We start from the raw sequence: 15252 nt of genomic DNA on the forward strand, positions 1-15252 counted from the left end.
AATCCTAGTACTTTGGGAGGCCGAGGCAGGTGGATCACCTGAGGTCACGAGTTCGAGATCAGCCTGGCCAACATGGCAAAACTCTGTCTCTACTAAAAATACTAAAATTAGTCAGGCATGGTGGCAGGTGCCTATAATCCCAGCTACTCTGGAGGCTGTGGCAGGAGAATCACCTGAACCTGGTGGGTGCAGGTTGCAGTGAGCCAAGATCACACCACTGCACTCCAGCCTAAGAAAAAAAAAAAAAAAAAAGTCTGAGAGACATCCAGGTTGAAATGTGACTGTGTGTGTGTGTGACTGTGTGTGTGTGACTTAGGGAGAGGTCTACTGGAGATAGAAATTTCGGAGGCCCCAGCCTGCAGATGATGCTTAAAGCCACAGGACTGACTGATATCACCTAGGAAACCCAAGGAAACAAAGGGGACCACAGGTGGCACCTGGAACACTTGGGCTCACTCAGAGGATGCAAAAAAAGAGCAGGAGCTGGTAAAGGAGCCTTAAGGAGCTGCCAGGGATGGGGATGGAGAAGCAGAAGCATGGGGTGAGGTGAAAGCCAAGAGCAGTGGCTGTGTTGGAGTGAGGCAGTTATCCGAGGGGCCACTGTCTGAGCTGAGACTTGAAATGCGTCTCTGGGATTGGGCAACTTAGCAGCAGTTGGAGAACCTGCAGAGTGGGAAGGAGGGAAAGTTAGATGGGCCTGAGTGAAGAGTAATGGGATCTAGGGTGGGGAAAATGAGCAAAACACAGCCACACAGAGTGGCTAAAGTTTGGGTGAATCTCATGTGCATATATGTGGAGGGAAAGAAGCCAGATTCAGAAGAAGACCCCGGTGATCCATGCATACAAAGTTTCCAAAAGGCAAAATCAGCCTGTCCTGTCTATGGCTACAAACATAAGTACATTTGCAGCGTCTCGTTTTCTAGAAAGCCTAGAGCTGTTAAATAACGTTTTCTACAGCTGCCCATAAATAAAAGTACTACAAGGAGGCAGACTGGTTCCCTCTTGCTGGGTTGGGGATTGTGATTGGGAAGGCATATGTGGAAGCTTCTAGGGACTGGCAGGGCCAATGTCTTGCTTTCTTTTACTAAATTGGCTGGAATCTATTTTTCAAAACAACCTTATGGGAATATATATGCCATAAAATTCACCCATGTTAAGTATACAATTCAATGACTTTTATATTACTTATTATTTATTTATTTATTTATTTAAGACAGGGTCTCACTCTATCACCCAGGCTGGAGTGCAGTGGCGTGATCATAGCTCACCACAGGCTCAACCTTCTTAGCTGAAGTGATTCTCCCACCTCAGCCTCCCAAGTAGCTGTGACCACAGGCACACGCCACCAGGCCCAGCTAATTTTTGTATTTTTTGTAGAGACAGGGTTTTGCCATGTTTCCCAGGCTGGTCTCGAACTCCCGGGCTCAAGCAATCCACCCGCTTGGGCTTCCCAGAGGGCTGGACTTACAGGCATGAGCCACCACCCCCGCCTAACTCAATGATTTTTAACAAATTGACTGAACTGTGCAACTCTCACTACATCTGGTTTTAGAACATTCCCATTGCCCCAGTAAGACCCCTCATGCCAGATGGTAACCACTCTTCATTCGTACACCCCAGTCCCAGGCAACCACACATATGCTTTCTGTGTCTATAGATTTGTCTTTCCTGGACATTTTATATAAATGGGTCATACAATATGTGGGTTTTCACATCTGACTTCTTTGATGTAGCATAAAGTTTTTGAGGTTCATCCACCTCGTAGCATGTATCAGAACTTCATTTCTTTTCATTGCTCAAGAGTATTTCATGGTATGGACGCACCGCAGTTTATCCACTCATCAGTGGACACAGGTTGTTTCCACTTTTTGGCTGTACATCATGTTGCTATGAAATATGAACATTTGTGTGCAAGTCTCTGTGGAGATATATACCTTTTCTTTTTTTTTTTTTTTTTTTTTTGACAGAGTCTCTTGTTGCCCAGACTGGAGTGCAATGGCGCAATCTCGGCTCAGTGCAAGCTCTGCCTCCCGGGTTCACGCCATTCTCCTGCCTCAGCCTCCTGAGTAGCTGGGATTACAGGCGCCGCCACCACGCCCAGCTAATTTTTGTATTTTTAGTAGAGGCAGGGTTTCACTATGTTGTCCAGGCTGGTCTCAAACTCCCAACCTCAAGTGATCTGCCCGCCTCAGCCTCCCAAAGTTCTGGGATTGCAGGTGTGAGCCACCGTGCCTTACAATATACTTTCATTTCTCTTAGGAAGCCTTCTGGGGTAGAATCTTCCAGATGACCCAATCATACGGTACATTTGTTTCACTTTTTAAGAAACTGCTAAACTGTTTTAAAAGTAGTACTCCATGTCTTGCCCAGGGTGGGTAGTAGTTATACGGGGTCTCATTTTGTAAATTATTAGTTACATTAGATATTTATGCACTTTCTGTATTTCTTCTATTTGATAACTTTAAAAAAGTCAAGAAATAAATTGGGGGTGGGGTGGTGAGTGGAGTCAACTCTGGGAAGGATTTCTGTAAGGGGTAGCAGTTTGGGATGCTGTTCTGGGGGCTGTATGGAGCACTGGAGGAGGAGCACCTGGGTAAATAAATCCTACAGGAATTTCACCAGAGGGGCTCCAAGACCCATCAGGCTCAGCCCCTGGGCAGGTATATGCAAAGCACATGCCAATATATGCAAATAAGTTAGGCTGTCTTGGAGTTTCCTCACTTTGGGGGTTTTTGTCTCTAATAGTTGGGACCAGGGCTTTGGGGTGCTAGACTTGGGCACTCACAGACTGGCTTTCCTGGGAGTGGGGAGCCTGCAGTCCTGCAGGGGCTGAGGGTGGAGTATCATCTGCCAATCCCCAGCCTGCTGAGGCCACCACTCTCCCTGATCCCCTCACGCTTACCCTGGATACTGGCCACAGCTAATCTCCACTCCTGGAGACTCAGGGGCTGGCAGACAGTGTACTGCCCTCTTCCCTGAGAGTTGCAGGGAGGGGAGATCCCTCTCAGCATCCAGATCCTCCTAATGGCACGTCCTGGAGTCCTTGCCTAACACAGAGGAGAGCCTTGAGGCCCAGAGAGAGCTGAGAATTAGCCCAGGATTACACAGCCTGCAGTGGGCTGAGTAGCCATTTTTGGCCTGCCTTGGCCTGACTACCTCCAGGGAACCACAGCTCCCCCTCTGACATTTCCCAAGATGCCTGGCCTGTGCTGAGGCCTGGGAGACCACAGCCTTCAGGAAGGCTGGAAGGAAGTGGCCAGAGCACAGGAATTCTGGCACAGGCTCTTCTTAGAGCCTGTAGTTGCCAGGGTTGCTAAGGAGTGGGTGCCTCAGAATCAGGCTGCAATGGGCATTGTCTGTGCACAATGTTCCTTTATTCTGCTGCTGTCCATAATGAGGGACTCATCCACCTCACTTCCTCTTCTGCCCATTAAGCAGTCGAAGAGCTGAAAGTCCTTATAAGCCTGTGCACCTGGGCCTGGGCCTGGGCCCTACAGATAAGGTAGCTGCTATTGGTGAGTCAGAAGCAGGGAGCCCCTTCCTCAGTTCCCCATCTCCGTGATCCCCCTCCCTGTCCCTCCCCAGGCAGTCACGTCCCCTAAGGCAGCTTCCCCATGCCTTGTCACCATGTCCCCTCCCTGCTCCTCCATGATCTAAGGTCCTCTCTCCTCCTGCCACCCTAGCTCCCACCTCCACCTCTCACCTCTAAACCAGGGTCAGGAAGAAAGCAAGCTGCCTCAACAAATTCTCACTAAAGTGTAAATGACTGAAAGGCTCCTGGGACTATCTGCTTTTTAAAGGGAGGCACTGGGTATCCAGTAATGCTTTTCTAGTTCAAATATATCATGTTGCTCCCATTCCTGAAAATATTTCTGAGTCAATCTGTAGAATTTTGGGTAAATACCTTAGCTAAGGCAAGTCCATAATTATCTACCCAGAGGCATACAGCATACTGAGCTACATTCTGAACCCACTTGCTGCTGCACTTTCCTGCTCATTATTTAAGAGTAGACTCACCGGGCACGGTGGCTTACACCTGTAATCCCAGGACTTTGCGAGGCTGAGGCAGGTGGATCACTTGAGGTCAGGAGTTCGAGACCATCCTGGCCAACACGGTGAAACCCTGTCTCTACTAAAAATACAAAAACTAGTTGGATGTGGTGGTGGATGCCTGTAATCCCAGTTCCTCAGGAGGCTGAGTCAGGAGAATCACTTGAACCTGGGAGACAGAGGTTGCAGTGACCCAAGATGGTGCCACTGCACTTCAGTCTGAGCAAGAGAGTGAGGCTCTGTCTCAAAAAAAAAGAAAAAAAAATACTAATAGACTCAAATATCACCTCTTTTAGACCATTCCTTGAATGTCCCAACCCCAGCCTCCCCAGAAACACACACTCTGTACTGACCTCCCTTCCAGCCATGGCACAATGTGTGTGTGTGTGTGCGCGCGTGTGTGTGTGTGTGTTGAGAGGAGCGTGGGAGGGTTGTCTCTGTTGTCTTCTGTTATCTAATGTTCCTGCCACCTCATACTGAGCTCCGGAAAAATGGCCTGGCACACAGTAGGTGCTAAATAAATGTTTGCCAAGTAGACATCAGCACTGGCCAAGGTTGTTTTCATGCAGAGAAGGGTGTCTGGCTGGCATGAGCCCAGGGTGAGCCCCTTAGAACCCTCTGCCCCCCAGCTATGGCCCGCATCATCGACCTGGTGCCCTGGGACGATGGTTCCACACATGTGTATGCCTCCCCGGCCATCCTGCTTCCTGTGGAGCGGCGGCGCAACCAGCTGGCGGGCGTGAAGCAGCAGCTCTACCACCCAGGCCTGCCCACCCTGCGCCACATGGACAGGGACACCGTCAAGGCCTGCCTTCCTGATGAGCACTGCCAGTCCACCACCTACTACCGCAAAGGTCAGGCCACCAGTGCAGGATCCCCTTTGGGGAAGGGGCAGGTGGTTTCAAGAAAGAGGGTGACAGATGCAAGGATGAAAGAGGCCAGTCCCAGCTCTGCTGCTCCCTGCCCAGGACACTTCGACCAGGTCTGAGCCTCTGTTTACTGCTCAGTACAATGAGGATAATGACAAGGCCTGCCTTGAAGGGTTGTTGTGGGGTTAGAAGGAGATAAGGTGCAAAAAGCACTGAGAGGCTGGGAGCAGTGGCTCACACCTGCAATCCCAGCACTTTGGGAGGCCAAGGCAGGCAGATGACCTGAGGTCAGGAGTTCGAGACCAGACTGGCCAACATGGTGAAACCCCGTCTCTACTAAAAATACAAAATTAACCAGGTGTGGTGGCAGGCGCCTATAATCCCAGCTACTCAGGAGGCTGAGGCATGAGAATCGCTTAAACCTGGGAGGCAGAGGTTGCAGTGAGCTGAGATCACGCCACCGCACTCCAACCTGGGCAACAAGAGCGAGTCTCCATCTCGAAAAAATAAGCCCTTAGAGTAGTGCCTGACACATAATCTGTGCTCAAAAAGTGTTGCTGATGCCATTGTTGTTATTGTTGTTTTGTTTTGTTTTGTTTTTTGAAGGCAGTGTCTTACTCTGTTGCCCAGGCTGGAGTCAGCGGCATGATCACAGCTCACTGCACCCTCGACCTCCCAGGCTCAAATGATCCTCCCATCTCAGCCTCCTGAGTAACTGGGACCACAGACACATGCCACCATGCCCAGCTAATTTTAAAAAATTATTTGTAGAGACAGGGTCTCCCTATGTTGCCTAGCCTGGTCTCAACTCCTGGGCTCAAACGATGCTCCTGCCTTGGCCTCACAAAGTGCTGAGATTACATGCGTGAGCCACTGTGCCTAGCCTGTTGTAATGAATGGAGAGAGAACTGGGCAGAGGTTGGCAGGTGCAGTGGTAGGAGTCATAACAGTCTAACAGTAACAACTTCTGCCCAAGCATCTCTGTATGTGGGAAAGAAAGAGAAAGACCCCTCCTCACAGGCCCCCATGCAGGAGAGGAGAACATGTGGGCCTTCAGGGCAAAAGTGCCCCACGGGCCCAGTGAATAACCCTGCATGGACTGAGGAGCTTGCGTGTGGAGGGATTTAGAAGGTATTTAGCAGATAAAGTCAACAGGAGTAGGTGCAGGCAGGGCGGGGTAGGAGGCGGAACAGGGGGAGTGCAGGCCCATACCTAGGCTCCAGCTTGGGTGACAGGTGGGCTGAGGGTGTCAGAGACCGCACGGAGATCACCAGAGTTGCCACACGGGTCCTGATGGGAAACACAAATGAGGGAAGTGGGTGAGGAGGCCGTGGGGGAAGGAAAATTCCACAGGGAAATGGGACACCCACACCTGCCCTGTTTAAACAGTAGCCATGGGGCTCCCTGCAGACTGTGCTATGTTGGAGGGGCCAGCCAGGTTACCAGTTCTTCCAATTTCCTGCTTCTGAGAGAAGCCAGGAATCTAGATTTTTAAAAGAAAGCTCTAATATAGATATGTATTTTGTTGTAAGCATATGCTTTAAATAAAAGTAATAGGCACAACTTCAAAACTCAAAATGCTGTAACCATATGCACAGCAACAAGCCTCACTCCCATCACCCCCCATACAGGTAACCCCCCACATTCATAGTTTCTGATGTCTCTCCCTGGTTCACTAATGGGAATACAAACACATGTTATTTTGCTCCCCAATTTTTTATTACTGTTAACTGAAAAATCAGAAATTTATAAATTTAGGCAGGGCACAGTGGCTCACGCCTGTAATCCCAGCACTTCGGGAGGCCGAGCCAGGCAGATCACTTGAGGTCAGGAGTTCAAGACCAGCCTGGCCAACATGGTGAAACCCCCAGCTTTACTAAAAATACAAAAATTAGCATGGCAGGGTGGCAGGTGCCTATAATCCCAGCTACTCAGGAGGTTGAGGCAGGAGAATCGCTTGAACCCAGGAGGCAGAGGTTGCAATGAGCCAAGATGGAGCCACTGCACTCCAGCCTGGGTGACAGAGCGAGACTCCATCTTCAAAAAATAAAATAAATGTTTAAGTTTAGAAAAGGAGACTTTATTTCTTATAAGGGGTTATAGCTGCAAGGTGGCCATCCCACAGGCTGGAAAGTGTGCCTCCAGCTGAAGCCCAAAGATGGGCATGTCAAAGGAGGAGGGGTTGGGTAAGAGCTTTATGTTCAAAGGGTTGGCTAAATATACATATTCAACAGGTTACAGGAGAAGCTATAAATATTCATGAAGATAGTACTGACATGGGCATAATGAACAAACTTGCATGTAATATACAACCCATGTTGGCTTTGAGGTGGAGACTTAACCTTTAAATGTATTACAATTAGGCCCTATATGACAAAAGATCTTTTCAGGACGCAAAGCTCAGCAAGTGAGCAGCCTCTGTCCACGGTTGGTGGTCTTCTCATCTGGAGAAAGTTACCGAAATCAGCCTCATATGCAATCACAGGCATAGCTGTGGCTGGTGGATCAGGGGGTCAGTTCGTCAGCATCTGTGAGCTGTATGAGTTGTAATTGTTTTGATATTGCTTATCTCAAGGCCAGTGCTAGAGAAAAAGAAAAACCTCGTGGCAATTAAAACATAGCTTATTTATTTTTTGTTTTGTTTTTTAGACAGAGTTTCTCTCCGTCACCCAGGCTAGAGTACAATGTCACAAACATGGCCCATTACAGCCTCGACCTCCCAGGTTCAGGCGATCCTCCCACTTCAGCCTCCTGAGTAACTGGGACTACAGGCACACACCATCACGCCAGGCTATTTTTGTTGTTTTTGTTGTTTGTTTGTTTGGTGTGGAGACAGGGTTACACTATGTTGCCAGGGCTGGTCTCCAACTTCTGCACTCAAGTGATCCTCCAGCTTCAGCCTCCTAAAGTGTTGGAATTACAGGCATGAGCTATCACAACCAGCCTGCAGTTTATGCTTTAAGTGTAGGGGTGTGTGACTTAACCCTTGCCTTTCATGGCCTTAGGTCCTGTTAATAATCTGGTATCTTGGCTGGGCACGGAGACTCACGCCTGTAATTCCAGCACTTTGGGAGGCTGAGGCAAGTGGATTGCCTGAGGTCAGGAGTTCAAGACCAGCCTGACCAATATGGTAAAACTCTGTTTCTACTAAAAATACAAAAACTAGCCAGGTGTGGTGGTGTGCGCTTGTAATCCCAGCTACTCGGGAGACTGAGGCAGGAGAATTGCTTGAACCCAGGAGGTGGAGGTTGCAGTGAGCCGAGATCATACCACTGCACTCCAGCCTGGGCAACAGAGTGACACTCCATCTCAATAATAATAATAATAATAATAATAATAATTTGGCATCTTGTTGCCACAAACAGTCTGTTCTCTTAGTCTTGTAATCTCTCTTTTGAGACGGAGTCTCGCTCTGTCGCCCAGGCCGGAGTGCAGTGGCATGATCTCGGCTCACTGCAACTTCTGCCTCCCAGGTTCAAGTGATTCTCCTGCCTCAGCCTCCTGAGTAGCTATCTGGGACTACAGGCGTGTGCCACCATGCCCAGCTGATTTTTGTATTTTTAGTAGACATGGGGTTTCACCCTGTTGGCCAGGCTGGTCTCAAAATCCTGACCTCAAGTGACTGGCCTCCAAAACCACTGGGATTACAGGCGTAGCCACCGCACCTGGCCTTGTGATTGCTAGTTTAACATTAATGCTCGTCATTTATTGTGTCTAAACCACAAAAATGCAGGGGTAGGATGAAGCATGTCTGACCTCCTGTCCCATTATGGCTGGGAACCCAGTTTTTTAAGGTTTTGGGGGGTCCCCTTAGCCAAGAGGGGGTTCCACTCAGTCAATACACTGGGGAGACCTCAGGATTTTATTTTTAGTTTACATTATAAACATTTTCAAATGGAGAAAAGTTGCAAGAATATTACTATGAGTACCCACCATCTTCCACCTGCTTCAGTTGATTTTTGCCATATTTTTGCTTCTCTCGCCCTCTCTCTCACATTCTTGGACACCCTTTAGCAAGCAGCTCCCAATGACAAAAACATCCTTCTGCATGACACGATACCATTATCACACCTAGGAAACTTAACAATACTTCTACAACATCTAATATCCAGACCATATTAAAATCTCCCCAACTGACCCCAAAGATGTCTTTTATGGCTTTAAAATGATTTTTTGGAACAAGAATTCAATCTAAGATTATGTATTTCAGTTACTTGTTTTGTCTTTCATCTTAGTCTAAAACAGTCCACCCAGTTTCCATTGCCCACCATCATACTGACTTTTTAGAGTCTCCAAGTTGTGTTGCAGACAGTCCCATATGGTGAATTTGAGCCACTGTTTCCTTATGGTGTTTCTTACCTTGTTAATCTATTTTCTGTAAACCAGCAGCTAGGTGTAGAGACCTGAATCACCAGGTTAAACACTGCTGGCCAGAATCTTTCACAGGCAACAGATGCTATGTTTGCCATAATGCAGCAGGAGGCACAGAATTTCATTATCACATTATTTGTGATGCTAAGCTTGATGATTTGGTTGAGGTGATGACCTGAATATATATTCTCTGTTTCCAATAGTCTATGTTTAGTCTACTATTTTAAAGCAAACAATAGGCTGGGCGCGGTGGCTCATGCCTGTGATCCCAGCACTTTGCGAGGCTGAGGTGGACAGATCACAGGTCAGGAGTTGGAGACCAGCCCGGCCAACATGGTGAAACCCCATCTCTACTAAAAATACAAAAATTAGCCAGGCATGGTGGCACGCACCTGTAATCCCAGCTACTCAGGAGGCTGAGGCATGAGAATCGCTTGAACCTGGGAGGCAGAGGTTGCAGTGAGCCGAGACTGCACCACTCCACTCCAGCCTGGGCAACAGAGCGAGACTCCGTCTCAAAAAAAAAATTTTTTTTAAGCAAATGGCAGCATATTGTATATACCCTTCTGCACCTTGGAGTCCTTGTATAGAGAAATTCTTCAACTTGTTAATTTATTTGTTAAAGACAAGGTCTCACTATGCCACCCAGGCTGGAGTGCAGTGGAGTGCAGCCCTCAAACTCCTGGGCCCAAACAATCTTCCTGCCTCAGCTTCCTGAGTAGCTGAGACTACAGGCTTGAGCCACCATACCTGGCATTTTTTGTGTGTCTTGATTTCTAGGCACTCTTTCAATATTAATTAATATTAATATTAATATCTGTAAAATAAGTGGAAATATTTTTTCAATTTGTTTTTTGACATTTGTTTTTGCCATGTAGAAGTTTATTTTTATATATTTGTTATCAATCTTTTATTTAATGCTTCTGGATTTTTAATTAAAATTATTAAGGCCTTTCCCATCCCAAGGTTATAAAAGAATTTGCCCATGTTCAATTTTTACATTGGAATCTTCGGAGTTTTATTCTGTGGCAAGGGGTGAGATGTGATTACTATTTTATCTTAGATTTTTTTAAGTTGTCAAATTAAAAAAAAAATGTAAGAGAGTCTCACTCTGTTGCCCATGCTGGAGTGCAGTGGCGCAATCTCAGCTCACTGCAACCTCCACCTCCTGGATTCCAGTGATCCTCGTGCCTTAGCCTCCCTAGTAGCTGGGACTACAGTCGTGTGCCACCACGCTCAACTAATTTTTCGTATTTTTGGTAGAGATAGGGTTTCACCTTGTTACCCAGGCTGGTCTCGAACTCCTGAGCTCAAGTGATCCACCCGCATCAGCCTCCCAAAGTGCTGGGATTACAAGTGTGAGCTACTGCGCCCAGCCTTTTTTCTTTTTTTGAGACAGGATCTTGCTCTGTCACCCAGGTGGAAGTGCAGTGGCATGATCACTGAAGCCTCGACCTCCTGGACTCAAGTGATCCTCCTGCCTCAGCCTCCCGAGTACCCGGGATTACAGGCACTCCACACCATGCCCGGCTAATTTTTGTATTTTCAGTAGAGATGGGGTTTCACCATGTTGGCCAGTCTGGTCTGGAACTCCTGACCTCAAGCGATTCACCCGCCTCGGCATCCCAAAGTACTGGGATTACAGGTGTGGGCCATCGTGCCTGGCCTCAAAAAATTTTTAAAGTACAGTGTGGGCCAAAGTTCTCTGACCTCTGACCACTGGTGAAGGAGACACCTCTTCTCCCTTTCTCTTGTTTCAACAGATGAGTTTGACAACGCCCATTTTACACTCCTTGGGGTCCCCAACAAACCCCTGCAGTGTTTGGTGAGTGTCCTCTGCCCTGCCCTTGGGTAGCTAAGGGGCACCAGCCCCAAGCACCTCTGGTCCTGGGATCTACTCCCTGAGCACCTCCTCAGGTGCCTGCTTGGGACTCCCCACATCACCCTATCCGGGTTCCCGACTTCGGGCGCCCCCTCGGTCCAATGCACCGGGCCAGTTGTCAGCTGAGGCCTTTGGGATGGACTGGGATGGCTTCTCTAGGCTCCTGCGGCTACTGCTGCGCGGGCCTGACCCCCGTGGCCCTGTCAGGACATCACCGCGACAGGCCAGAAGCTCCGCAACAGGTACCACGAGGGAAAGCTGGCGCCCATCGCGCCGGGCATCAACCGAGTGGACTGGCCCTGCTTCACGCGCGCCATCGAGGATTGGTCCCACTTCGTGTCCTCGGCCGGGGAGTTCAAGCTGCCTTGCCTGAGCAAGCGAGGTCAGTCTACGTACGGGTCGCTAAAGGAACCGCAGGGCAGGTGGGCCGCGGGGCTGGAGCAGGGAGCGTGGACTGCGCACAGGAACGTAGGCGGCGGGACAGGCAGAGACAGGGCTGGACCGCTGGGGTGCAGTGGTGGCACTTGCGGTGGGTGGGGCCGAGACGCGCGCGCGGATCTGGAAGCAGGACTGCCCATGAGGAGGGGGCGGAGCCAGGAGGAGCCGTCGGGGTGGGGGTTTGCCCTGCGGGGTAGCGGAGGCGGGACCTGTTTTCCGAACATGTGTGGGTGGGGCTGGATTGTGGGCGGGGCTTAGGTAAGGAGGCGGGGTTTGTCCTGGGAGGCGGATGAGCGCAGGAGAGGGGGCTCTCCGTTCGCAGTGGAGGGTCTCAGCGGCTACGCGGTGCGGTACTTGAAGCCGGACGTGACCCAGAGCTGGCGGGTAGGGAGCGCTGCGCGCAGACCCGTCCCTGGGCGGGGAGAGGGGGGTCCTGGTGGGGAGCGGCTTAAGCCGGGAGTTGAGGCGGGGAGGAGACCCAGAGCAGTGCCTCCCAGTCTTCAGGACCACGGTCTCTAGCAGGAAGCCCTGTGTGGGGCGTGGGCAGGGCGTCCGTGCTCCCCCGACTCATCGTGCCCCTATCCCTGCTGCCCGCCTCAGTACTGCCTCAACCAGAACCCCAGCCTGGACCGCTACGGACAGAAGCCCCTGCCTTTCGACTCCCTGTAAGTGACGCCACGCGCCCCGGGACCCCATATCCGGAGGAGGGAGGATGAGGTCTGGGCCGTTTTCCTAGCGCACACGCAATGACCCTTGAAAACGTGAGAACTGGGAAAAATTGGCTCCAATACACCAGAAACAAATTACAATTTCAAATGAATACACGTGTAATTCCTACTAAACCGAGCACCTTGTCCTCCCTGACAACTCCACCCTTGCGGAGTGGAGGCGTTTGCATTGGGTGTAGGCGCCCTGGAGCCCTTCAGGAGGGATGGCGGGGAGAGGGGGTGGCTCCCGAGGTCTAGTGAGGCGCCCAGAGAGGGTCGCCCCTTCCCATCTCGGGTTCACCCGCCCCGTTCTTTCCCAGGAACACTTTCCGAAGCTTCGGCTCCAGCTACAGGTAGGGGAACGGTCCTGTCCCGCCCCACAGCCAACCACGTTCCCATCCGACTGCTGGGGACAGCCTCGGGGCTCCCCGACTCTGAGACCCCCCTGCCCCGGCGAGGCCTGGCGAGGAGAAGGTGCCCTCCTGGGGGGGCGCAAGCTGCCTCGCTCTGAAGAGATCGCCCCTGGCAAATGTGCAGCCCACTGGGGGGGGGATAGGCGGGGGGGGGGGGGGGGGGGGGTCCATATCCCACCAGGTTTGACTGGAGGAGGCCAAAAGGATGGGGCGGGGGTGTTACCTGGAAGGAGAGAAAACAGACAAATAAGAAACACGAGGAAGAGCCAAGAATCTGCCTTTTTGGGTGCGGAGAGGCCCTAAGGGAGGGGGCTAAGTGGTGTCCCCGGCAAGGTCGTCGCACAAGTAAAGGCTTGGAGATAAGAACAAGAACGGAGGTTGCAAGATATTCAGACATTTTCATAACTGAGCCATCTCTCACCTTCCTCGCCCCACTTTGTACACTCCAGCAAGACTAGACTCCCCCGAAACCCAGCAGGACAAGCACTCTTCATACCTTTGCCTGTGCTGTTTCAGCGCCTAGATGGTCCTTCCTCCTCTGCCTGAAAAACTTCTTCGTGCCTTTCTTCCCCTCCCCCGCCCAAATCTAGCTCTGTCGCCCAGGCTGGAGTGCAATGGCGCCATCTCAGCTCACTGCAACCTCTGCCTCCCGGGTTCAAGCAATTCTCCTGACTCAGCTTTCTGAGTAGCTGGGATTATAGGCTAGTGCCACGAAGCCCGGCTAATTTTTGTATTTTTAGTAGAGATGAGGTTTCACCATATTGGTCAGGCTGATCTCGTGATCCACCCGCCTTGGCCTCCCAAAGTGCTGGGATTACAGGTGTGAGCCACCGCGCCCGGCCTCTTTCATGCTCTTTAAAGCCCAGCCCAGATGTGCAATCCTCCTTGAAGTTTTCCCCCACCTTCTGCCTCTCCCCACCGGCTCACACTCCGTCCCATTGGTCACTACCTATGTGTCCATATCTTATAGCACCGAGACTATTGCACTGTCATTATTGACAGAAGCTAGCCTTCCCCTCTCCCACACAGGGGAACGTTTCTGGGTTTTGCTACCGTATGATGCCTAACAGAGTAGGTTCACTAAATGATTGAAAAATGGGTGAAGTTTTTCATAGTTAGGAATCAATGGTAGAGAAGGATGAGGCAAAGTCAAAGGAGGGAGGTTAGCTTGACAGCTAAGGAGGACAGCTGAAAATACAGAAAACAGGGAGCCACTGAAGGCTCCTGAGCCACATAGAGGCTGGCTAGAAGCTGTGTTTTCAGAGCCTAGAGGGGGAAAGCCTGATTTTTCCCCTAGGACACCCTGGAAACCCCCACCTCACCCCTACTTCTCTCCACAGTCGTGTCAACTATCTGACCCCCTGGCATTAATCTCTGGAAAGGAGGCTGACTCCCAGGCTGCCGGACAGTGCCACCTCAGGTCCCCTGGCCAGACCGAGGACTTATGGTGGCACCAGCCATCTCCCCAGGAGTTCAGCCTAACTAGAAATAAACCTAATACTTCCTTAGAGAGACATGCAATTGTCTGTGTGTGTGTGTGTGTGTGTCTTGCAGAGGCTGGGAGAGGGTCAGGACCACAGGATGACAGTATCTTACCCTTGCCTGTCCCCAGCCAACTCCTGAAGAACTGGTGGGGGGTTGGAGAAAAATGTTTGGTGACCTGGTTCGAGAGTCAGGGTGTAAGCCCTAAGGTCCAGCCAGAATTAAGGTCCAAGAGCAAGAGATGTGTTCCTGCCCCTTGCCGGCAGCCCCACACCCAAACCCCCTCCATTTCAGATCCTGAATTTAAGCCCTAAAGAGAAAGGGAGGGGGTTAGAAAGCTATTTTTAGGTGCCTTTTTGAAGCTCTTGCCATACCGGTGTGCTCTGGGGGGTTTCCCTGTGCCCGGGGTCGCCCTGAAGGTGTGGGAGCGGGCTGGGGCAAGGGGAGCTGGCCAGGCCTATGGTCTTGATTCTTGTGATGCAACAGAATGTAGAGTCTAAACTTGCATGAGATGCACGAAGCCACTCAGAGAAGAAAGTTCCCTGCTCTCCAAAGCACCACCAATAAACATGTCATCTAAGCAAAAAGTCCTCTGCTCTATCCATGAGGCTTCAGAAATAGCCCTTGTCTACCCACCAACCATCCATTCCAAGCTGCTCCTGTGAAAAGAAGGCATGATGTCCCAGGGACAGTGTGGGGACTCCTGGCCCAGGTCTGGAATAATGCTATCCAGGGGGCTAAGACAGAGCATCTCCAGCAATGGTAAGGGGGTGTATTAGTCTGTTTTCATGCAGCTGATAAAGACACACCCAAGACTGGGAAGAGAAAGAGGTTTAATGGACTCAGTTCCACATGGCTGGGGAGGCCTCATAATCGTGGTGGAAGGCGAAAGGCACTTCTTACATGGTGGCAGCAAGAGAGAATGAGTGCCAGGGGAAATGGTTTCCCTTATAAAACCATCAGATCTCATGAGACTAATTCACTACCACAAGAACAGTATGGGGGAAATCACCCCCATGATTCAATTATCTCCCACCAGC

General features: G+C 50.5%; 1 protein-coding gene across 1 annotated transcript; it reads left to right on the forward strand.

Moving 5' to 3' along the window:
* Positions 1–3345: 3345 nt before the first annotated feature.
* On the forward strand, positions 3346–14249 carry TEPP (testis, prostate and placenta expressed). The gene is given in 9 exon segments (XM_025370925.1): positions 3346–3399; positions 3401–3515; positions 4680–4904; positions 11054–11115; positions 11380–11554; positions 11933–11994; positions 12211–12275; positions 12638–12670; positions 14071–14249. Coding segments are annotated over 9 exon segments (822 nt in total). The 3' UTR covers positions 14102–14249.
* Positions 14250–15252: the final 1003 nt, after the last annotated feature.

This window comes from Theropithecus gelada, chromosome 20 (genome assembly GCF_003255815.1).
Source record: "Theropithecus gelada isolate Dixy chromosome 20, Tgel_1.0, whole genome shotgun sequence".
Taxonomy (NCBI): Eukaryota; Metazoa; Chordata; class Mammalia; order Primates; family Cercopithecidae; genus Theropithecus; species Theropithecus gelada.